At 43.8% G+C, this 26,368-nt stretch overlaps 1 protein-coding gene across 1 annotated transcript in view; it reads left to right on the top strand.

The window, feature by feature from the left end:
* Positions 1–26,368, top strand: part of MFSD2B (MFSD2 lysolipid transporter B, sphingolipid) — a 255,778-nt gene that overhangs the window by 212,949 nt on the left and 16,461 nt on the right. The window contains exons 12-13 of the mRNA XM_085610602.1: positions 4,503–4,646; positions 12,664–12,840. Coding sequence (XP_085466728.1) covers positions 4,503–4,646; positions 12,664–12,840 — 321 coding nt within the window. The remainder of the gene's footprint in view (positions 1–4,502; positions 4,647–12,663; positions 12,841–26,368) is intronic.

The following is a 26,368-nucleotide window of genomic DNA, read 5'->3' as shown; positions in this document are numbered from 1 at the left end:
CAGAGGCTTGAGTCCTTTGGAGCATGCCCTTCAGGCCTAGCATCTCTTGATCATCCCACCTGGGTTTGGTCGATTGTCAGGTTTACCAGTGTGAACTGGCAGGTCACACTTCCTTCTCTCCTTACTTCTTGGTGCTTCAGCCTGGACCTTCTTTTGACTCATGCTGGCGAGACTTCTCATTGCCCAAGTCTCTCCTCGTCCTTCTGGGTGCAGCAGTGTACACCCGTTTCAGAACCAGCCAGCAAGGACTCTCAGTGGTTGACTGTCTCTGTAGTCCAGCCAATGGCTCTGGTGATGCGTTCTGGCTTGGAGGTGATCAGGGCGGTCACTGATCCAATTCTCCTTTTCTTCTCAGAGGTTGGGGAGTCTTTCTTCAGTCTCCTCTTCTCTGGATGGGGCAAGGCTTGAGATTTGAGGCATCGCTGCAATCAGGCATGGTTGGTGGGGTGTGACACGGTGTGCCTTGAGGTTGCAGGATGATGTGGTCTTAGTATCTGGACCGCAGTTGAGGTATCTGGTGCTTCTGTCCACCTTCCAGACCAACTTCGCTTTCCTTGGGCTTCCTCCTACCTTATGTTATTTCCATCTGGCAGGATTAGACAACAAATGTGGCGTATTCGGGGTTCTCTGTCTCTTTATTGGGTGGCACTCAGTAGGTTGCACCTCGCAATCTGGATTCCTTCCTCGGATGCTTCCACTACTCTGTCATGCGGAAGTAGAGACAGAGCACCCTCCTCCTTTTTGCTGCTCAGGTCCTCTAATTCCCTCCATAGCTCAGAGTTTAAAGACTTCTGACAGGCTTGTGGCAGGGGTGGTGGGGACCATCTGGTTCTGTGGTGCCTCAATAGCGCGGCATTCATGGCATGCACCCAACCAATTTCTGTACACACTCTGGTAGTGCTGTGGTTGCAGTGCAGTGCAGGACCTCTCTTTCTTGGGTTTCAGTCCTTATTCTCCTGGCAGACTCTACCTGGTACTCTCTGGAGCCGGCCACTGATGTCCATCCCTGGCTATGTGGCCTCGCTGCTGCTTCACTGTTCTCTTGTCTTCCAGCTTTCTTTTGGCTAGGTGCTTCCTGGCCATATGTCAATTCTAGTCTCTTTTGAATCTCTGGTCAGTGGTATCTGGTATTTCTCAGCTGTGCCGGGCTTGTTAGCAGGGCCTCTAGGTGCATGGAAGGCACAGTCTTTCTTTTTCCATTTTTTGTTTGTATTGCCCTTCCCAGCTGGCGCCTACAAGTCTGTACTGCTGCTGTGTTTTTAGGAGCACTTGACTACCAGCGGGCGCATGGTGCTCCTCTGCACCTGTCTCCGGTTATCCTTCCCCCTTGGCTCCAGTGCCTCCCCTGCTGGGAGCAGATGACCCACACATTTCCATTTATCCTGCAGAACACAGCAGACACACCTTTACATCCTCAGTGGGAAGAGGTGACCGTCTTCCTCCCCCTGGCATCAGCAGTGGCATTGCAGGGCACCTCCGCAGGTAATCAGGTTCCTTGATGCGTGTACAGTCTATTCAAGGGAGCTCTCTGCTGGCTCCCTGTAGGCCCACGTCTTCCTCTGTCTTTAATAACATAACATAACGTGTATTTGTAAAGCACATGTTCACCCAGAGGTCTCTTGGCACTGAATAACAGATGTTTATTTTTACCCAACTCAATGGTACTCATTTTTTCGACCTCAGATGGATGAAAGGCTGAGTGGACCTGCCGGGATGTGAACCTGTGACCATGAGGTTGAACACAGGCCCCTGTAATGGACGCATTAGTCTACTGAGCCACCAGAGCAAGCAATGGCTGGTGCTGAAATGTTGGCATGGAGGCAAACAGACTTCTTTCCTCCCTGCTGTAGTGATGAGAGATGGCAAATAGCAGGGATACAGCGTTCCTCACCTGCGTGATGGGTTCGCTGATTCGGACCCAGTCACTCAGGATGTGGAAGACTCGCTCTCGCCAGTTACTCGCATCCTTTCAGGGTTGGTGGGGCCACCTGGTAGTTCTCCTTTTTTGGCCTCTCTGCAATCAGTTTGATGTGTGCCAAACTCTCCATGGGTGCAGGTAGTCAGTTTTGACATGTGGCTATCCAGCAGCATGCAGTGGTAGCAGGTGATCATCTGGAGGGGGTGGTTTGCTTTTGTTTTATCCGTATTCATCTGATGTGAGCTATTCTAGGAGGAGTTATGAACCAGGAGCCTCCAGGACTGATCTCACCTGCTTACTCCACCATCATGGGCTGTGTGGGGGCAGTGGGGCCTCTCTCACTTTCTCTTTGTAAGGGTGCCAGCGTCCTGGCTCACTACAGGTTGCCCTGCCCAAATGTTCCTCCTACCATGGAAGCTTTGCTGGGGGTTTGAATACCCTGCTCACAGCTGGGAGGGCACTGCTCCCCTCTCCTTTCACCAGGGCAGATGTTGGCAGACACGGGCAACACACATGCTCCTCACCAGGTGGGGGTATGACATGCAGTGGGCCCTTTCATGCAGAGTTTTAGTGGCAGGCTGGATCCAGATCGCCTCATGGTCAATGTTGAATTGCAGGCCCTAGGGCCACATGCGTGAGGAATATTGACATGGACACTGGATGTATAGATGTTTAACTGGCCCAAAGCACGTGCATCCGGCTCCTTTTATTGGCAGGGTCACATAACTGGCGACTCCTATGATGAATGGGTGTGGGGTGGGTTTTATGGGCATCTCCTGGAAAAGGGCTGCATCATTATGTGTTGTAAGAAATTGGGTTACTGGTTAAGGAGGGTAAAATACTACTCAAGCAGCAACCACAATCCTTGTCAGGGTGAAGTCACAAGCAAACTCTAAATTAACCTGTGCTCCACCCCCTGGCAGCTTTCCACAGAGCAGTCAGGCTTAACTTAAAGGCAATGTGTAAAGTTTTTAGTCAGCATTTCAAACAGTAATAAAGTGAAAACACAACACAAGAAGAATCCCACACTAAATAAAAAAATAGAGTACATTTTAATAAATAAAACAAGACCGAAACGACAAAAATCCAATCAGTTAAACCGGAGGTATGCAGTTTAAAGATTTTAGCGGGCTGCCTACCGAACAAGGGTACCTTAAATCTTGGTTGCAGAGCGATGCAAAGTCCTTGCATTCAGTTGCGCTAGCCATGCGTCGATAAACCTTTGATGTGGTATGTCATCCTATGGGGGCGGTAGGCCTTACAGTAGTAAAAACCTAATTTGGGAGTTTTGTAAAAACTTAAATGTACATGTCAAACTTTTTAAATACACTGCACCCTGCTTTCTGGGCTGTCCAGGGCCTACCCTAGGGGTGTCTTATATGTATTAAAAAGGCCTGGCAAAAGGTTTATTTTGCCAGGTGGACATTGCAGTTTAAAAACTGCACTCACAGGCTGCAATGGCAGGCCTGAGGCATGTTTAACGGGCTACTTAAGTGGGTGGCACAATCAGTGCTGGAGGCCCACCAGTAGCATTTCATTTTCAGGCCCTGCACACATGTGGTACCCCTCTACTAGGCAAGTCCGAGTAAATGAAATGTCAACTAGGTGAAGCCAAAAATACCATGTTTAAAGGAGAGAGCACAAGCTCTATATCTCTGGTTAGCAGTGGTAGAGTGCGCAGAGTCCTATCACCAACAGAAACGAAATTAGCAAAAAATGGCGGCGTGAAGGCAGAAGGTTTGGGGGTAACCTGCAGAGAGTGCCAAGTCCAACACATGTCCAGCAGGACACTACATTATGCACGCTTCTAGTGACACGCATCAAGGGGGGGGGTGCAGCGTCCATACCAGAGTTATTTGTGCGGGTTCTCTGAAGGCCTCACTGTCACTGGCCGCTAGGTGGCAATGCTGCACCGATGTTTTGCACAGTGTCTTTCCTCCTATTCTCAGCAAATCGTCTCTTTCAAAGTGTGCCATGCAGTCATCTATCAGAACGTTCTGTTCTAAGTTGTTGTGACTCTTGCCCTAAAAGGAAGCGAAGTGGCTTCGGCATATGTATGTTGCAAGAAAAATTCATAAAGCCATACCTAGATGGTGTTTGATGTACCCGTGCAGGCTGACTACTTGTATATCTGAACCATACCCACACAGGATCAGTCTGGGACGGAAATGGACATTAAAAAGCATCCGGAGATATACAACACTCATGCGGTTCACACACAATGAATTAGTAACATTTGGAGCATTTTGGAACATTTAGAATGCGCTTCGCTGAACAGAGCACCTAATTTACTCCTAAGCGATCGAGCACAGCTGTGGGGAGAATTAGGTGTGAGTCCACACCCAAGTACGAAGCATTAAAGGTAAAAATGTCCATACAGTGGATTACTCCGCTGCATGGGCTGCGTGCATCACGCCAGTCACGAGGAAATGCATGTGAGAAGAAAAACAGTCCGAACTACACACAAAGAAGTGCGATTTGTGCTTTGCCATCTGTTTCCGTGCAGCACCTTTGGAATCTCTGCAGGTCTCACACTCTGTAAAGCTTGGTTTGCATTTACTCCATTCTTTTTTCCCTTTTCTAGGTCCATGCTGCCTGATGTTGTGGATAATTTCCGCCTGGAGAACCCTCAGGCGAAGGGCCTGGAGCCCATCTTTTATTCCTCCTATGTCTTCTTCACCAGGATGTCAGCGGGGATAGCTCTGGGCATTTCTACCTTATGTTTAGAGTAAGTGATCTTTTCATTCCTTACCTATAGACTCATACCATAGAACGGTCACTGCTTGCATGCGTGTCTATTCCACACACAATGGTAATATTCAAGTACATGTGATGCAATCTGCGCACCCCCAGCCGCCTGATGTAAACATGAGGGACATGTCCACAGTGAGCAGGATGCACAGCACAGGCTTGTGAGCTGGCCCACGCGGCACACAGATCAATAGGGCTTCTGAAACCTGGGACTTATCTACAAGCCCCTTGCGCCGCTGGTACGTCACTTTTTCCCATATTAAAAGTGATGTTTTGTTGGTAAGCACCTCTGCGTGTGTGTGGGAGGGGGCTAAGAGGGTGGACTGTTTACAGAAGTGCTGCAGTCACCTGTCCTCACAAACTATGGGAAAGATGCGCCTGATATTTAGTCCTGCATTGACTCCCGTCCCCCGTAGGCATGGAAGGACGGAGGCCGCCTGATGTCGATTTGGCCCTAGCGCGCCACCGTTGCAGGCGATGTTGACGGTGTTGTCAGCGCATCGCATTTACCCTCTTGTGAGCACCAATGGCTTGGACCGGGAGTGGTTTAGTCCCTATCAGACTATGGTGCTCCCTGCTGGATCCGTCTCTCAGTTAGTTAAATCTTACACATAGTATGGCGTGCCTAAGGGCGCCATACGCTGTACACCCACCCCCACCTCCTATAGTTCTGGAGTGGTGAAGGGGATCACCACATTATGTTGTATGGAGTAGCCAAAGGCACGGTAAGCTGCCCTCCTTTCACCAGCGTATGTGTAGTGGCTAAGTTCACCATAAGTATCACCCCTACACCACATCATATTGTCCTGTGGGGGCTTAAACCACCATAAACTACAACCCACCACCACCCTATATAGAATGGTGTAGCTACGTTCACAGTAAGCTACCCCCTACCACCACCTCATATTTGTCTGGAGTTGCTAAGGGAACAATAAGTTGCACTCCTGCCATCATCTTATATTTGTCTGGAAAGGGTAAGGGCACAATACACTGATGCCCTGTGACCAAATGATATTTTTCTAGAGTGGCGAAGGGCAGGTTAAGATGCACCCCTACCACCACATTATATTGTTCGAAGAGACAAAAGACACAGTAAGCTGCCCACTATCGCCGCCTTATATCGTATGGAAAGGCTAAGGGAACCATAAGCTGCATTTCTACCACCACCCCATTTTTAGGTCTGCAGTAAATTTTGTTTTGAGACCCTAGAGCTTGACTGTCTGGGTTCTTGGGGGTCCTTCCTGGGAGGACAGTCTCAGGAGAGCGCTCTCTCACTGTTTTCACCTCACGTGGTCAGTGGGTCCTACCTGCTCTGCCAACACGTTTGAGTTTTTTTACCTACTTGTTAGCTTTCCTGACATTCTTGCCACATTCTCTAGTTATTTCTATCGAAAAGGTCCTGAACCCAAATATTGAAAATACATTTCAGTACATTCTCAAGGATAACGATGCGCTATTCTCCAGCCGTCATTGCATAATGCTTAGCGCAGTTCCTTCATTTATTTACCGCTTGTTTTTGCTGTGGAGTGACTCCAATAGCTACACCACAATGTTTCCACACTACAGGCCTGATTTAGAGTTTGACGGTAATATTTAATTGCTTTATATAGTGCTGCATGCACATATGTTGTAACTAAATGATCCAAGCAACAGTATTACTCAATTTAATGGTGCTCAATTTACAGACTTGGGAAGGATAAACGGCTGAGTCTACCCTAGCAAAATTTAAACTCATGACCTGCAAATCACTGCTTATCTCACTAGGCTAGCCTGTCTCCTTCTGCAAAAGCCGCCAATTGCTAGAGGTCAATGCTAGCTGTGCATGAGAGTTCACTGGTTGAATTTCCTCCACATATTAAGTTCCAGAGGACCTTCTGCCGTTGGATTCTCCTCTGTATTTAACATTTCCTTCCAGACACTGCCACAGAGCTCACGTCCGGACTGGGTACAGCAACCAGCCCTGGCAATCAGCTCAACCGGCCCCGGTAGCAGGGGGGAGGTGGGGGGCTAGTGGGAAGCACCATTCCTGCTTTTGTTACAGCGGGGGGCGATATTGGAAAACTGGTCCCCAGTAACAAAACCGACCTCACGGTTTCAAAACCCCCACCCTTCCAGCCCACCGGGGAAACGCCCGGTGCCCGCTACAGCCAGTCTGGCCCTGCCAGCTCCTGATTGCCAGTGCGTTTGCATCCACAAGAGGCTGCTTGGCTAGCTCCAGATGCTGAGGCATAATTTGTTTAAGACGACAAGTGCACCTGCTTCACATGGAGAGCCGATAAGTAACTCAATTAGTGTCAGGCGCATTGTGTCCGCCATTACAGCTACTGAGCTGCCAGCAATTTGCCATCTGCTGAACCAGACACTGGTATTTAGTGCTTCATGTGAAAGCAGATTGGCAGAGGAAGTCGAATGCTTTTAATAGGATTAAAATTCGGAATTCACTGGGTAGCCACTGAAAAGTACAAAACAGTTCAGTATTGAACATCTTGTTTTGCCTCTTCTTTTTTTGCAGCAGTTTGAATACTCGTGTAACAATCCCACACACAGCGATTGGCAGAACTTATGCACGTTTTATTTGAAGAAAAAACATATTGGGCATGATTCACAGATCTGTTTATGGCCATCGGCATACATTTATGTCTGAAGAAGTCTCTATTAATGCAAATCACAGGTCCTGAGGGCACAGCAGGTGTGTGCCACTGCTTTTGTGCCCAGGCGGCCTTTGATATTACAGAAGGTGCCACAGACGCTTGGGCAGCCCCTACTGTAGTACAGATAGTGCCGGCGCACATATAGCAGCAGCGCTATCCAAAGATGGCATTGCCTCAGTTGGATGGTGGTGTGGCCCTATGCAAATGAGGGAAATACTTTTTCTCTGCGTCCAAGCTGTATTATGGATTTGGGCCCAGATGTGAAAAGGACGTCAAGAGGGACATTGACTGTGCCACTGAGAGTTGATGCACAGTCAGTGAACACCCCCTTCAGTAAGGGATGAAAGGATCCCATGGACCACCCAGACATCCTCTTACAGGTGGATGGAGTCACTCACGGCACCCGCCCCTGTGGGGATTTCTGTACTCCTTAATTAAGCAGGCAGAGTTGCCACCTGACCAGGGAAAGCAGACAAGCTGCTTCAAAGAGCAGGTCCACCTTTCACTAATATGCTGCCCTCAAGGCAGCGTGAGTTCACAGCTGCCAATGGGAGCAGTGCTTTATGTGTAACAGGGTGCACTGTTTTGTTAAAGATGCCCTGCAGTGTGAAAAGGGACAGGGCACCCTATATAAATCATCCCAGGTGTTCACAAAAGAGATACAGGGCAGTTGTAAGCAGCTGCGGCAGGTGCAGGTAAGAGCGGGGGATGGGCGGGGCAGGGGAGTTGACAGACAGTGATGAGGGAAAATAAAATTTTAAAAACAGAAAACCACTTACATCAAGCTCGTCGTATCGGCGAGTTGGCGATGCGGCGAGCGCAAGATGTGTTTTTTCCCCTCGTCTTTGTCTGTCGACACCTCCCCACCCTGCCCCACAGCTCTTACCTGCACCGGCCGCGACTGGTTGTAAGCTGTTTTACTACAGTGTAATTATATGCTACAACTACAAACAATTAGGGGGTAGAAAACTGTGTAATTGATTGGGAGTGGGCACATTAAGGCGTGTTTAGGCTTGGGAGTTTGTGAACACCCTCAAACTCCTGAGTTTGTGGACATTCCCAAATTATTCTCAAACACTTTCCAATCTGAAGATAGTCAGACATTTACTCCAGCAGAGGGCTCATATAACTCCATCCCCCAGGTGGGAATTGATCGGAGCACTCTCAAACTTTCTGGAGGTGTTGTGTAAGAGGTTATTAAAGGAAAAATAAGGTGCACTTTTCAGTGGGCACCTTGTGTACAACTTCAAAGTGGGCAAATACCAAATGTCACATGACTTTCCTAGTAGTACTCTGATGCAGCTTTCCAGATATGCTACTGGGAATGTGTAGGAACGATTAAATGTCATACAATACACTTGTGCATAGGAGTGGGTGTTCAGATATAAATGTATTACTTTTTTTGTAAATCAGGACCTAGTGTGCCTTGGGATTAGAATAAATAAGAAAGCTGGCCTCAAAGTTGTGTCAATACAAACCTTTCTGATCCTTAGACTGAATAGCCAGCCACTTAAGGATTATTTGTACCTATCCATACATAATAACAGTGCCCCTAGAGTGGTCCAAAGCATCAGGAGAGCAAGTCCCTCAACACATCAGTGCCTTAGAGTCTATCTTGCTGCAGCAAGTGACACATGAGGCTTCCCTCCATCTAGGGCAGGTGTGGCGAACGGCGTTGCAAGGGTCTATCTCAGCTTTCTTACAGCCACGTTTATACACCAAGCAGTCTGAGACTGGTGTTGAAGCCGCTGGGTAGAAGAGAGTCTTTCACATACAAAGCATGTGCGCCATCCTATGCAGTCCTTATGCAAGATGCTGTAGACATTTTACACCAGTAGGCCATCATTACGGGCGGTCCCGTAACTGGTGTGAGTGATATTTATTGATAAAATCCAACTCCGCCGAGTTGGAATTTATCAGGTGCAATAATTACCACCCAATTACGAGTTTTTTGGGGAATAACATGCAGATATTTGTGCTTACTGCTCCAAACGCCATATGTTTCAGTAAATACCAAGCATTTTTCTCCCGATATATTTATTACAAACCTCCTCAATGCGACTTGTGCAGTAACAGGAGTTACCACACATACTGCTTTGAATCGGGCCCCTCACAGCGAGGTCCTATGTGTCGAAGGCCGCTGTGTCTTGAGGCTGCTGCTCTTGCCAGTAGTGAATGCTGATGATCTCTTAGGAGCCCTGAATAGAGGTTATTTTTCCTGTATTAGTTTGGTGCCACCCCCCTTTACCATTCTGTGTTTGGAACATTAGAGCTATGCCCTCTGTATCACGTACATCCAATTGCAGGGCCAAAGTCAACCATTATTTAACATTTCTTCCATCAATGTTGACTCAAATGGATGGTTTTAAATGTGCGCAGTGAAGATCATGGCCACACTGTGCCATCTAAATTTTTGTTTCATCTCCCTTCCCTCATGTCACCCTTTCACTTGGTTCTTTTGAGTATACCACTTCATAGTAGGCTAAAAAAGACCTCTAGAAACAATAACCCGGTATTTATAAAGCGCAAACTAATCCCCCATAAGGGTCTCAAGGCGCTGGGGGACATCGGGGAAATTAAGCGAGGTAATGCTCAGAGTCACATGGTGCTGGGCTGAGCTGCCGCCAGCGTCTGGAATCGAACCCTATGCTCCGGAGTCAGCCGCCGTGGCCACTGCGCCACACCTCTCCCCAACAATGAAGAACTCAGCACCAGACTGGCTTCTTGTCATGCTTCCTTTAGTTTTTTGCCTCTGTCCTACTGGCCAAATTTGATGCCTCTTTGGCAAAAGATTGTGCCTCAAACTCTCACAAGAGCCCTTGTTACACCTGTATTAAAAATAGCCACACCTAATCCTGATGAGCCAATCGGCTATCGTCTTCTGGCTGGAATACAAATTGTGGACCACAGTGTTTGCCTTTAACAGCTGAAGAATTACGTGGATAAGTATATCATCTACCCTCCAACCAGTCAGGATTTTTCCCCCGACATAGCACAGAAAAGGGCCTTATAGTTTTTCTCGATAGCCCCTACCAAGAAGCAGAGAAGGATCACCATTTGATGTCAATCCTGCCAGCCATCCCTTCCTTGTCTAGGTGTGCACTTTGTGAATACTCAAATAGATACAATGCTAAAATATGCGGCACTTTGACTTTTGGCGACACTCAACACTTAGGGTCCCATTAGAAGTGGGTCGGAAATCCACCCAGTAATCCACCCAAGAGTTATTGACACAACAGATATCATTTACAAGGGAAAGCAAATTTACTTCATTTTGGGGTATTTGGCTAACAACAGGCATGGCTCTTATTCCAGCGCTGATTCAGACATGTTTTGTTCCCCCATAATTTCACCCAGATGTGTCACCTACCTTGAGCAGATAAAGTATCTACCTGAAGACCTGTCACCGTGCAGAGTTACCTTGGATCTTGTAATTCAGATATCGCTGGAAACGCCAGTGACCGGCCCCATTGAGATTGCAAGGGCATTCCTAATGAGTCCCTTCAAAATTTTAATAAGTCTATGGCTTTTGCCTGCAAGCTGCAAAGTATCCATACATTTTTTTTATGTTGACTTTGCTTCACAAAACCTTGGCTGTTTCAACTGCATTAATTCGTATTACATTTGTTATGTATGGCTTCCAAAAGCATTTGAGCTCCACCTCAAGTCGCAAATCCAAGTGTGTCAGGCCTGAAATTATTGGGTCAGGAAACTATGGATCATATAATTCCATGCCCAGAGGCTGGTGCGTCACTTTTAATGTGGGGAAAAGTGACGTCCCAGCGGCGCAAGGGGCTTGTAAATAAATCCCCAGGTCTGTCACAGTTGCAGTAGGGCAGGAGATGAGAGCATCAACATTAATCTCCATGCCTGTCAAGGGAGGCAAGGATACTCCCCCAGACAGGCACAAGCATGCCTTGCAACCCTGCCTCCATACCTCACCCTTCCACCCCCACGAGCACCCTCACTGACACCCTTTGTCCCCTCATAGGAGGAGGAGGATGTCAGCATTTGTTTCACTGAAATCTTAAATAAACTGCTGGTAATACGCCCAGTAACTTTGGGCCCGAGCAATTATCCGGAATCTCGAGGAAAAAACTCTTAAAGTCTGGATACTAGATTCCGCCCCCACCGACATCTCCACCCCAAGGTCCGCCCAGCTCATAGTGCAGGCCTTGGAGGGCAGGCCGTGGTATGTATGGCTTCCCCATGACTCCTCTGCCCCTGAAGCCAGGGGCAGATGATTTGGGGACAACAAATGTATAGATGACTTAATTGTGAACAGTGGAATGTTTGTCACTCCAGGGTTCTTTGTAAGATAGACAACTCCAGTGTGGCTCTCATTGCCTATCAAATGTCGCTCAGAGCACCTCAATGAAAAGCATCCCCTTTATTTACAATTACTCATCTATAATTCAACATTATCAATGCTCTCTCGCCTCAAGATTGCCATAGGTAAGAAAAAACGGAGAACTTAAGGGGCAATGGCTCTACCTATGTCAGAGCAATTGGACCCTGACCCTGGCTTTAGGATCTAGGTGATGCAAATTCTGAAGCTCCTCTCATAAATACCATTCTTGGAAGTCAAGAGACAAAGCAATTAGGGCGAATAGGAATTCTAAACTATGATAGCCATTCTAAATGACACGTTTAACCTTAGCCAATGTGCCTTAGGCAAAGTTAAAGACCTGCAGTACAATACTTCCCAATCTAACAGGCATTTTGTGGAAAGAGTTGATTTTCATGTTCAAAAATCCTGATTCACAGAATTAGGGTTTGAGGATGTTTCCTACAAATTCAATTCACAAATGGAGAATATTCCACTATTTTAAAAAAAAATGTGGAAGATCAACACATATGGAAGCTTTTTGGTACTCGGAGATTTTATAAAGCCATTTCCATCCTGGAAAAACACATACATTTATTTATCCAGGGAGGGAAGGGTACTTAAATCCACAGAATTCATAGAAATCTAAAATAAGGGGTTCTCCAGCTGGAGAAAGAAATTATCAGTACTAAAAAAGAAAAGGTAGGTACTAATGAGAAATGTCATACGGTGTGTGTGTGTGTGTGTGTGCAAGTACGTACTACATATGGAATCCTGCAATCTGGTTTGTGTATTTCTGAAGATTTTTATACATCTTCCAAAAGTCGTGAATTTACAGAAACCTATCGTGCCAAGATTCCAGATGTTCATAATGTACTTTGGGAATCAGGTCTAGAGAGCACAGATGTTGTCAATATATTGATGACTTTCTATGAAGCCATTTTAAAGAGTCACATAGTACAACAATAAAATCAGCACGTGGAAATAACAGTACCATCAATCTGTCATCCTGGTAGGTTTTCGGGGTATCGCAGCGGGGCGTGCAAGCAGTCCGAAGGAGTGATCCTCACCCTGAAGCTTCTGATTGGAGCAGCGCCTGCCGCAATGATAGTTATTGGCTTACTCATCCTTGTGTTCTACCCAATCACTGAAGAAAGGAGAAAGGACACAGAGCGTGCACTCCGCATGATGAGGTGAGTTCAGATCCCATATTGTAGTCAGACCTCCTCAGGATATTGAGGCATGAATTAAACAAAAAATCTCCATAAAAACTCACATTAGCATATATTGCAGAATTATAGTGGCTTTTTCATAAAATAAATGCACTTTTTTGTTTTATCATTATCATATTTTTTTTAAATAGTATGGAGGGTACGTGGCACCTGCAGAGATGTGTATACAACATACATTCATAGCTTTGAGTTTCATCACATTCAATTTGCCTGTCTCTTTTTTTGTGGTCGAAAACTTTGCATTTGGGAAAACTTATACCGACCCTTCAAAAGGCCTGGTGCACGGTGTTCGGCAGATATCCTCCCACTGCCAAAAAACACAATAACAGGCATTCCGCACTCCGCCCCTTTTAAAAGACCCTCACACCTGACATTTTATCAGCTCCACCTCTACCTAAAGCTCACAATGTGGTCATCTTGTCACCCCCTCCTCTCTCCAAAAATGCACATATTTGGTGTCCAGCTAAGGTTGTGTCCAACCAATGAAGTTATATTTTTAGAGTGTGTTGCAGGTTCTGTTGTGGAATCTATACAGAACGTAACGTAAATAATAGGAGCAGTGCACGGTTTGTGCCAAAATAAAAGTGAGGGGCGGCAGAAATGTTATTTGGCTATGGCTTGATAATCCTGGCAACTGGCCCTAGAACCGGACGCATGCGCACTTCAAATGAGCAGATTTATGGGCCGAGCAACCCAGGATGCCTGGATAAAGCTTTCCTCTCTGTTGGTGTTTTGGCCTAGGTGTATCTTTCAGTGGGTTTGTTGTCCTATCGGTAATCCGTCCAGGTCAGCCTGGCCTTTTCTACACATTTTGACCTGCCGCATTGTTGTTTTCTAGATTTTCAAACATGTGGCTCTTTTAACCTCAAACGTTTGGGCTCGGATGGAAATGCCTTCAACTCGCTCAAGTGCGTTATTGTGTAGCTGTCTTAGGCACATACTGCAATCCCTGAGATTCCACCATATGTGTTTGGCACAATACGAAATCCAAGTGGTTAGTTTTTAACCAATTTCCCCCAAAGCTCAATTCATTATGGAAGATTTGCCTATGGAAATTGCCACGTTCACAAATATATTTCTCAGGACCAAGAAAGAGTAGCTCGTCCAGACCAGGTTTTTTTCTTTTCATGCTTATGACCTCACAGTATTTATACCAATAAGTTACAACACCTAAAAGCACAATGTCATTTTCAATCAATCAATCATTTCTTTATTCGCCTATCATTAGCCATAAAAGGCTCATAAAACCCATTACAAAGCAATAAAACCATCCCATCAAACCAAAATACTAGCCAATAATAATTTACACATTCAAGATTTACAAAGGGGCTCAACTCATAAATACTGTATTGTATACCATTAGCTCTAAAAGTACAACCCATTAATATATGCACATCCTAATTTTAAGTGCACTCTGAATAAAATTTATTACAGGCATACATGAATCATTGGAGGCGCGTCTCTGCAGCGGAAGCAGTGGCGGTCTACATTGTCTCAAATTAAATGAGCGCTAGACTGGTAACTTCAGAACGTTTCCTAGGCATCTCATAAAATTTACAAAACAAGGTGAAGGGCAATGTGCTTTGGGATGAGTGCGAGTTGCGCGGGCAGCGTGGAAGCGCCGAGGGACTTAAGCCGCAGCGAGGAAATGCGCCATATTCAGTCAAACATAAGTGAAATAAAATCTATGCTGAGGATTACACACAAACGAGATAGGGTTCTGTAGTGCTCTGTATCCAGGTGATAATGCCTCACTCTGTAACCTAGCATCATCACCTGGAGCGTAGGAGGCTTAAGCGTTCGCTAAGGTGGGTCAGTTGGTGTTGGCAGCAGCTGGATGCGGAGGACGGGTCCCGGCTGTGTTTGTGGATAGGTCCAATCAAGGTGTACATATAATAAACATCCTTCTCCTTACCTTTGCCTTTGCGCTTGATTGTACAGGTTCCACTATAGCTGGCAGCGAAACTAAAGCATGGTGGCTTACCGAGGTCCTATTCAGTTCTCGTAGAGTTCTCGTGGTATCACGATGCTTCAGGAAGGGCAGTTTGACAGTTTCCCTAGTGGAGCTATCAACAAAGTGTGGGCTCGTGAAAAGCTTTGGGGGTATCCAACGCCATGGGATACGCTTCACTTACCGAGAATTAGAAAGTCGTGCATTATTGCTCTTATCAGACTAGCCACTGGTTTTACCCAGAGTGAACCCACAATAATACTTACTACTTTTGGTATTCACAGAATTTAGGATTTTGTCTTAAGTTTGTCTTAAGACAGACTTAAGACAGTCTTAAGACAGACTTAAGACAGTCTTAAGACAGACTTAAGACAGTCTTAAGACAGACTTAAGACAAACTTAAGACAGACTTAAGACAGACTTAAGATAGGATTTTGTCTTAAGTCTGTCTTAAGTCTGTCTTAAGTCTGTCTTAAGTCTGTCTTAAGTTTGTCTTAAGTCTGTCTTAAGACTGTCTTAAGTCTGTCTTAAGACTGTCTTAAGTTTGTCTTAAGACAGACTTAAGACAAAATCCTAACTTCTGTGAATACCAAAAGTAGTAAGTTTAGGATTTTGTCTTGTTAGTTCTGTGAATCGGCCCCATAGTCCTCTTCTAAAGTGTTAATGCAATAGGATATGAAATCTGACCTGTAAAATTAATTATGACGTTTGCAATTGCATTTGTTACATCAAACGTTATGCCATTTGATGTGCCAAATGTGAGTAACGGTTAGCATGGCTATTGTGTGTCGTAGATGGCAGTGTTAAAACAAAACATAACAAGTCAGGAAGCCCAACAGTTAGCATGTGTTCAATGAAAAATAGAAAGCATGGTAAAATAATTAAAAGACAGCTATCATGTCAACCAACCAGAGTACTCGGGTCCATTGCAGCATTGCACTAAAAGTAATACAATTACTCCTGTATATGTACAATTTTGCTTAATACAAGTCTATTGAACAAAAACGTGATCAAAAGTTGTTATTTTAATAAAACGTATCTAGTGGAGCAGATGGCAAGACATTCACACTGAGAAAAAACAAGATGTCCTTAAAAGTGAGAAAAGTTAGGTAACACACTGCCAACTTTGTTAATTTTTCTAAAATCACACTTTTAGATGCCAGTTTTCGAAATGAGGCTACGCTTCTTCAAAGATGTTCAAATGTACAACAGTGTCATGGTGGCCACTCGGCCTTCAGGAGTCTTGCAACCTAGCATGAGTGTTAATACTAAGAGCTTTAAAGCAATGCAGAAACGACATCCAAATAAGGGCATGTAAGGTATGAGCGCATAACAACATGTGCACGTATCAAGCATTAATACAAGATTTTAGAATTATGAATTCACAAGGGCGAACCACAACTGGCAAATGTCAGTAGTTTTTCGCTTTAAAATACATAACCATCACTACAGTGTAACACAGTGAGGAAAGCTGGAAGCCACAACATGTCGGGTGATGGTCGATATATAACAGTGCTTTAAATGGGCCGGTACTGTCCGGTACGGGGTACCGGCACTTTTTATTTTGAGACGGAGAGTACCGGCACTTCTCAAGAGAAAACCTATACTTTTAATTGGAGAGTGCCCGCACTTCTAAAAAACAAGCATATACTCTGGCACAGAGTATGCTACAACAAAAGTGACCCAATCTATTAATACGGTAACTCATTAAAAGCTTTTTTGTAAGGGATTGAGAGGTATAAACTTTCCTTCTTCTAACTCACTCTCCACCCCATAGGTATGTAAGAGAGATCCCTAATTCACAAGACACCGTACATACATAAAAACCACAAGAACTTCGTCCAAATGCAACAGTCACTGTGTTAAAAAAAACAAATTCATAAAAATACCCTGTGAAATCACAGATGTAGAAAAGCCACCACGTGGAAATCAGTGAAAAAATGTGTGCAAAACAAGGTAGTACCTCACGTGCGCAACACCACAGCGGGCTTACACTGGTTGAAATATCACCAGTTATGCCACGTTTATCATCATAGGTTACTACCTTGAACAACAAAACTGGAAACGTGTACCAGGAAAAAAAAATCATTAATCAAAAAGGTGAACATATGTGAAAACCTCACACACTTCAGTCCCAAATTATAATTGAGATTGATCCATAGCAACCATATTTTTATTCTCAGCTCGTGGATCAATTCAAAAATAAAAGCGTGCTGTATATTAACAGACCAAATGACGTTGGGCCGACATGTTTCATTGCCTTTCTCTCATGGCAATTTCTTCAGGGCACCAGGACTTCGTTCACCTTATCTGCACACTTGTTGCGAACTATCAGTGACTGTGCTGCAGATCGGAACATATAAATTCTCCCTACTTCCACGGACATACGCACATACACTCATCATACGCTAGGGCCCATCACACTAACATTCATTCTATTACTCTATCCACACTGACTATATGAGAGAAATCCTAAACAATCTGCGTCTTAAGCGAGGTCAATGCGACCTTAAAGATCTGTCTTGAGTCATGATTTTAAACATTGGAAATACATTTGAAACTCAATAAATGACAAAGAAATGACCACCCGACACTGGAATTCAAACAAAGGTTATTTTTATCTAAATTAGTTCAAATGATAGCCAATCAATAGCAAAACCATTATTCTCATAGTTACCTATTCTAGCTAAATGTCGTAAATGGGTCAGGACAGGTCTCTCAGTAAAGTCTCCCGAGTCGCCGTCCTCTCAATCAGCGTCGATCCTCTCGAGCATAGGTTCAAGAAGAAGTGGCCCAAGACCCTCTCTAGTCTAACAATATTTATAGGGAAACTAACAAATTGAAAGTAACAAACAATCTCTAAACGTCCGTTGAGCCATTGAGCAGAGCGAGCAGGAAAGGATGTTGACTCGCAACATTTAGAAAACCTCCGCTCACGAAAATCACAAAAATAAAAACACGGAAGAAGGAAGCTCAAACTAAAAAATGATACATCCATGAATGCTCTTCCTCGGAATCATAGTGAAGCCACCGCAAGTTTATCAGAGTTCATTGTGGCTTTATTCTTCTCCAAGGGCAATTGGCAGCAAGCCTGGAGCTGCTGTCCTCACGGAAACTTTTAATACAGTCAGAGGCCGAGGTCAGGTGATTTCCAACCATGTTCAGCGAGGCCTCTCGTCAAATTTCAACTACTCGAACGCAGGCTGTAAATATCGGCCATCTTGGATTAGGCCAAAACGGACCATCTTAATTAAAAGAAACACAAAACAGCGTTACCACATCGTAATGATTATACAGTGTTAATTCCCACTAATACCCTTATGTGTATGTAATTAACTAGCCATCTGCAACACAAAGAAGCATTTAAAAGCATGTTATTTCAAAGCGCAAACACATTACAAATAGCACTTTAGCCACACATATTTTATTAATTTGCTCACAAACTTAGTTCACGTTTTAATAAAGCAACATAAATGCATTCCCGCGTATAATTCTTTCATTAGTAATGTTGGTTAATCAGAAACTTCAACAAAATTAATAATTAATAATCAATTATCAGTAATTTTAGTTATGACATATAAACATAAAACTGGAGTTTAAATCTCAATAAATTTTCAATAAAAAACTCTGCTCCAGCAATCCCCCCTTTGGTGATATATTATCACCACAAAAACCAACCCAAAAAAAAAAATTTAGTCCCCATTTCTTAGGAGAAATTCAGATGTCTTTTCGTTTTCGAACAACAAGAACATGTTACACACCAGTCTCTCTTCCATCCTCTACTCTTGATTCGAAGTAAACACTCTCCCTCAATTCCTCTAATTCTATTTCTTGTGGATCTCTCTTTGACCTCTTTTGCTTCTTTTCAATATTTTCTCTTATTATTCTCTTTTTCCCTCCCCTGTTTTTACAACACAAACACACCAATCTTAGTCTCAATAAAGCAACAATTACACATGTCAAAGGACATAATATCTTACCAATAATGGTACTACCTATCTTAGCAATAAAACTCTTAACAGCAAGTAGCTTATTAGCCATTTTAGTCCAGATACTTTCAGCTTCCAGTGGTACTAATTCTTCATGCAAATCAGTAATATTTTTGATATAGACCTTTAGATCTTTGCTTTCGTCAGGAATGTAAGTGCAACAATGTTGAACTTTCAGCATTCCACAGACTCCACCCTCCTTGGCCAATAGAATATCAAGGGCAAGTCGATTTTGCATAGAAATGACACGTACGGCAATCATCTCCGTATTTACCAAAAGAAACCCTCCAGCGGTACTTGTCGATAAGCGATCCACCACTGTTGACAGTTTCCGAATTCCATTTGCATTTAATGAAATTCCCACTGCTGGAATTAAAGCTCAAAAAATATCTCCTACAATTTCTGACCAAGTTTCTCTTTTAAAGCGTGTTAGTAGATTAATTTGTTCTGCATCTTCTATCTTATCTATATGAAAAATCTTTGGAAAGACCAGGCCAACATAACACGTGCCATACCAATGGTCAGGCAACCTGTAATAAGCCTTATTCCCACAAATATAGTACACTCCTGGGAAAACTGGATCTTCTCCTCCCTTTCATTCCCTATCCTGTTGCAATAAAGTATGTATCATGGCACTCACTAGTCCCAACAAAATAGATATCATATTGGGATTTCCTTCTGGTAATGCATAGTTTACCCTTCTGTGGTGCATCTAAAGCCAAAGTTGGACTGGCCCCTTTCTTCAACTCCTTTCCCATCTCAATGTCCCAGATTAACTCACTCATTTTATATTCTCCTGCCTTTTCATGCATGCTCACTCTCCTTTTCTCTACCATGTCTAGGAAAGCCTTCTCTTCTTCTTTCAAACTGCAAGTTAAATTGTTTCTAAAAATGTAATCTAAAGTTAATTCTTCTGTCTCAATAAAAATCTCACCAAAAATGTTAGCCTCTTTAGCTGGATTCAGCTTTTTATTCATAGGCAATTGCCCAAAAATGTTATCTTTGTTAGACATCTCATAATCTATTTTCCCTAACAAATAAAAAACACTACTTAACACACTACATGAAATCCCATACGTAGCTGGAAGATGGTGATAAGTAACACCTTCTGAAACGGATGCAGGCAATGGCATACAAACGTAGCAATCCCTTAATTCCATTGTCTTTACGTATTCGTACAACAACTTTGAAAAAACATTGCTAGAAAAATCATTAATTGACCTATCTTTATGTATGTAAATGTTACTAATTCTAGTTGGAACTACTTTTTGTGAACTCTTCTCTATGTTAGTCACATTCTCAGTATGTATTCCAAAAGTGTCTATTGTAACTCTAAAAGTAACTAGTAAAGCAAGTACACTCCATAATAACATTAATAGTCCTGTACAGCAGCAGCACATTCTACACCATCTTTTCAAGAAGGTACATCTACTTTGATTATTTTCTGCGTTAGCCATGCTATTACTCTGGCAGTGTCTTTTGACTTAGCCTCTACTACTCCACTACTGAATTTCTAGAATTCTAGATTATTTCAAACAGCTTAATTTTAGATTTTCTTCTTTTCACTCTTCTCCAAGTGACTCCTTCAATTCACTCAATTTGGATTTTCATCACTTTTCACTTCTTCTTCAGCAACATCAAATTGTATCAGATCTTCAATATCCTGAGCATCCGACTCTTCTCCAATGTCAGTCAAGATTACTTTCAGGATTCCAACAGTTTTCTCCTCCTCAACCACTTCTCGTAAGGTCCCCTCTGGATTTCCTTGACTTTCTGCCTCTTCTTCTTCAGACAGTGCCACGTACGTCCATTCCGGTGACCTATACTTCTGGTTAGGTTTTCTGATTCTCTTGATCTCCTCCGGTTCTTTTGAGACCTTTTGTTTATCACCCTTTGCTTGATTCTGACTGGACACCTCGTTCACCTGTTCAGCTTTTGATGAATTTGCTCGTGTCAGTCTGTATCTCAGTTTCTTTATTCTGTTAGGCCAAAGATCTCCTCTTACAACCCTTTTTGGTCTCACTTCTTTATTATTTCTTTCTCCGATCCAAGTTCTCTTTCTCAGAACTCGACCCTCTGATTTCTCATTCTCACTCTCATCTGATTCTGTTTCATTTGCCTCTGGTCCTTGAACAATTTTCTTTTGCTCCACAGTCTTTTTCTCCACCGATTGAGATTTCCCTATTTCTGTCCCTCCTCGGGTCTCCGACACGCAATCTTCTTGCTGTCTACTTGTCCCTTCACCTAGCTTATCAGGAATGTTCCCTACACCTCCTCGGGGGTCTTCCGCAATCTGTCCCTCTCTATCTTCTTCTGTCCCTACCTCTTCAGGAGTAATCTCAAGTGGATTTTCAATCTCTTCATCTGACTCAGGTGTAGTCTCTGTGGAATTGTTCTTTTCTCCTCTTTCTTCTCTACTACTTGTTGGAACTTCAGGCACTCTTACAGAATCCGATCTCTCCTCTGAGGCTCTCAATGTTTCTCTTGAAAACTCTCTTGGAAAGAAAAAAGAATCACCTGACTCTGACTCTCTTTCTCCTTCCCCCCCTTTCAGGTTTCTTTTTTCTTCTCACTGGTTCAGTCTCCGCATCATCACTAGAATCTGACTCTTCAAAATACTCTTTACCAGTCCCATCCTTTGGATTCGGAACTCTCAGAGTATGACTTGCATGAAACCCAGTTTTTCACACCAGCACACTTTACTGCAGTTGTCGTAGTCAGAATAACTTGTCTTGGGCTTCCCCACCTTGGAACAAAGCAATTTCTTCTTCTGTGCACTTTTATCCTCACCCAGTCCCCTGGACTCAGATCATGGGCTTGCTTCTTTTCAAGTGTGGTGGCGTCTTCTCCAACCTGGTAAAACACAGAATGAACTGCGTCAGCCAGGCCTTTACAGTAATCCAAAATCATGTCATCAGTTACTGTCATCAACTTGTTGACAGGCACGAAAGCATGTCTCATCGCTTGTCCCATCAATATTTCATGTGGACTCAACCCTGTGGTTCTTGAAGAAAACAGGATAAACGGCGGACTCCAATGACTGCACCTCCTTACTGAGTTCCCAATGTAAATAGAATGGTATTAGATGATGGTGTGCATACTGACACCCCTGCATCCGCCGTTGATGGATGCTAACTGCCAAGCAGATCAGTCAAAATTCAAAAGGGGTTTTGGGGTGGTGCACCACCAGGTAAGTTTACCAGTAAATTACACCAAGTGGTCTGTAGTTGGTATATAAACAAAGTCTTTATTTTAATTCAATTGTTGACACAGAGCCTCAGCCAACGCGTTTCGTTCAATAAAGAACTTCGTCAGGGCTGGAAAGATGCAAAGAAACATACAATAAATAAACGCACTATACAAAACATTTAAAATACATATAAAAGACATCAAGTATGGAAAGAAAAAAACTTATTTATAAATGTTATCTTGAACAAACTGAAAATGAAAGCACAGGACACATCAGGAATATACTTTGTTACATTTCATGTGGACTCAACCCTGTGGTTCTATCTGGAGTAGACCTAATAGTCATTAGCACTAGAGGCAAGACATCAGGCCATTTCATTCCAGTGGCTAAACACATCTTACCAATTCTATTTTTGATTGTGCCATTCATCTGTTCAACAACACCAGAAGCCTCTGGTCTGTAAGCACAATGTAGCTTCTGCTGTATGTTCAATGCTTCACAAATTAAACCCATGAGCTCATTGTAGAAGTGTCCTCCTCTGTCTGGCTCAATTGTCACTGGGAACCCGTACCTAGGAATCAACTCTCTTAACAGTAACTTTGCCACTGTTATTCCATCATTTCTCCTAGTCGGATAGGCCTCCACCCATCTTAAGAACAAACAGACTACCACTAGAACATACCTCAATCTATTCACTTGGGGCATTTCAATGAAATCTATTTGCATTCTGGTAAAAGGACCTCCTTCTCTGCCTATTGTTCCTAGGCTCACCACTGTCTTCTTTCCAGTATTGAACTGTTGACAAATCAAACATCTTTGACAGATGCTCTCTGCAATCAGCCTGAACTTTGCATTGTACCAGGTTTGCTTAAAGGACCTAATCATAGCGTCCCTCCCCAGATGTCCCTGGCCATGATACATTCTTGCCATTGTTGATAACATCGAGTTAGGCATGACTGGTCTTCCATCTCTATAGATCCAAACATGATCTTTCTCTCTTGGGGCACAACCTGCCTTGATCCAATCTCTCATTTCCTCATCTCCTGCTTCATCCTGCAACTGTTTCACTTCATCCCACGTTTCCAGGACATTAGTAAACATCACAGAACAAAAAGACATCTCCCTTTCTCGTCCCCTGTTAATCGAATGATTGTTCTTTGCACAATACTGTGCTATGTCATTTGCAAAACGATTACCAAGAGTAACAAAATCATCTCCTTGTCCATGAGCAGCACATTTTACAACCGCTAGTTCTTTAGGCAGCTGTATCGCCTCAAGCAACTTCCCAATCACTTCAGCATTCTTTATTGGAGTCCCACTCGACGTCAAGAAACCTCTCTGCAGCCAAAGTTGGCCAAAATCATGAACTACTCCAAATTAACCCCGGGCGTAGCACTACGCTTCGCCCACGTAGTGTACGTAGCGCTGCCTGCTTCGCACTTTCCGAAGTAGGCGAAGCAGGGCAGCGCTACGCACACGCCGAGGGCGAAGCGTAGCTGCCTGCCACCCACCACCCACCTCCCGCCTGCCCTCCTTTTAATAATATCAGCAATGTAAAATACATTAAAGTAAAGCGACTTACCGTAAGCGCGGCGTCTCCGGGGCTCCCTCTTCTTCGTTTCTAATTTCTTCTGGCATATGCGCATGCGCGGACACCCGCGCATGCGCATTTCTTGCGAGAAATGCGCATGCGCGGGCGTCCGTGCATGCGCATTTGTCAGAAGAAATTAGAAACGAAGAAGAGGGAGCCCCGGAGACGCCGCGCTTACGGTAAGTCGCTTTACTTTAATTTATTTTACATTGCTGATATTATTTACAAGGAGGGCGGGCGGGAGGTGGGTGGCACGTAGTGGGGCTACGCGAAGCGCATAGTGTGCGTAGATTTGGGCACACTACGTGCTGCTTTACGTAGCCCCACTACGCCCACCCTTACTCCAAATCCATACTGACTATCAGTCATCACAGTCACTCTCAGATTCTTCCCAATCTTTCAAGCTTTCGTCAATGCCACCAATTCAGCCACTTGAGCAGATCTAACTCCCTTCAAAGGCGAAGCTTCCATAACTTCTGAAACCTTGCACACTGCATATGCTGCACTCAGCACACTATCATCAGTTCTCAGACATGATCCATCCACAAACAGCACATGATCACTCTCAGGTAGTGGCAGATCTCTTATGTCTGGTCTTGGTTTTGTGCAGTAGTCAAGCACATCCAAACAATCATGATCAACATCATCTCCCACATTCACATTTTCAGCATCTGGCAACAGAGTTGCTGGATTCACATTTACACATCTCTCAAGAGTCACATTTGATGCTCCCAGAATAATTTTCTCATATTTAGTCAGCCGACTATGTGACATATATTGAGTCCTGCTTCTTGTCAAAAGAATTGCCACATCATGAGGTACGAACACCCTTACAGGATATCCCATTATTATACCCTCACTCTGTTCTAAGCTTCTGCATGTAGCAGCTACTGCTTTCAGGCAACCTGGCAAACCCACAGCTACGGGGTCAAGTGTTGATGAGAAGTACTCAATTGGCCTCCTCAGTCGTCCATGCTTCTGGATTAACACTGAAAGTGCACATCCATTTCTCTCACTACAGTACAACTCAAACTCCTTCTCATAGTCTGGCATTCCCAAAGCAGGAGCTTCACACATTCTGCTCTTTAATTCTTCAAATGCCGCCATTTGTTCCGCATTCAGTTCCAATGGGTCTCTCACCTCACTTTTAGTCAATTTAATCAGTGGCTTTGCTATCAGGGAGAAATTACTTATCCACTGACGTCAATAACCCACCATCCCCAGAAACATTCTCACTTCTCTCTGAGTCATTGGGGCTCTCATTCCTCTGATAATTTTGATTCTGTCATTGGTCACTTTTCTCAGACCCTTTTCAATATTGTGTCCAAGATAATGTACTTCTTTCTTGCAAAACTGCAATTTGGCTGGAGATACCTTTAACCCTCCATCTGCCAGATGATTCAGTAAAGCTATGGTATCTACTTCACAAGCTTCACGTGTCTTCGATGCCACCAGTAGGTCATCGATGTACTGCACTAGTACTGAGCTTTCAGGCATGATCAAACTCTCTAATGATTTCTTCAATAACTGATTGAATATCGAAGGACTCTCTGTATACCCCTGTGGGATACGGCACCATGCCAAAATACGCTGTCCAAACCGAAATGCAAAAATCGGCTGGCTGTCATGATGCAATGGAATTGAAAAGAAAGCATGACACAAATCAATTACCGTGTACCATTCAGCATCATGAGGAATCTGATACAAAATCACTGATGGATTTGGCACAATGGGACAACATGCTACCACAATTTTGTTAACTTTTCTCAAATCTTGTACAATCCTGAACTTTCCATTTGGTTTCTTCAGCCCCATTATCGGTGAATTACACGGGCTACTCAGTAACTCTCTCAAAACACCCTGTTGAATCATCTTGTCAATTATAGGGGTTATTCCCTCTATTATCTCTGGTGTCAATCTGTACTGAGGGATATTAGGATAAACAATTCCCTCTTTCACTGAAATCTTCACTGGATCTACATTATTCATCAATCCCACATCTTCTCCAGTAAAATCCCAAACCGCTGTTTTTACTGTGTGTCTCAACTCTTGAGGCAAATCATCTGGATTAAACACAGCATATGTACCAACAATCTCACTTTCTCTATTGTCTAGAGTCATCCTGTACAGAACATCCTCATCTGGTGTCTCAAAAGCTATTCCATCCGGAGTACAGAAAATTGTGCAATTCATTTTACACAATAAGTCCCTACCTAACAAGTTCACTGGACTAGTGTCACAGACTACAAATCTGTGCATATCTGAAATTTTCCCTATTCTTACCTTTACTGGTTCAGTAAGACGAGTCTTAATCTGTGTATTGGCTACACCAACCACTTGGATTGCTTCGTCTGAGAGAGGAAGATTTCTTATATCTGCTGACCTGACAGTTGATCTCGTCGCTCCTGTGTCTACCAAAAAAGTAACACTCTCCCCATTTATTTTCCCATCTACAAATGGTCCTGCCTGGTCTATTTCTAGAGTTGCACCAAGTATGCACTCTTACTCCTCTCTTCGGCACCGTCAATAGTCCCCTTCAGATTCACTCCCCTCATTCTTTAACCAGTGCTGCTGTACCGGGTTAGTACGTCTCGGTTTGTTTACCTGCTCATCATTGTAGAATCCTGAATCCTGGTTATATTTCTGGGACCCTCTATTCTGCGGCAAGGGCGGTTTTGGCTCTTGACTCTGCTGTCTGACAACCTTCTGTTGTTGCTGCTGATGATTACACCCCTCGTTCTGCACCTGTTGATTCAATGATTTATTCT

This window comes from Triturus cristatus, chromosome 6 (assembly GCF_964204655.1).
Source record: "Triturus cristatus chromosome 6, aTriCri1.1, whole genome shotgun sequence".
Lineage (NCBI taxonomy): Eukaryota > Metazoa > Chordata > Amphibia > Caudata > Salamandridae > Triturus > Triturus cristatus.
Note: the sequence above shows the minus strand (reverse complement) of the source record. Positions and strands in the feature narration are given on the sequence as shown.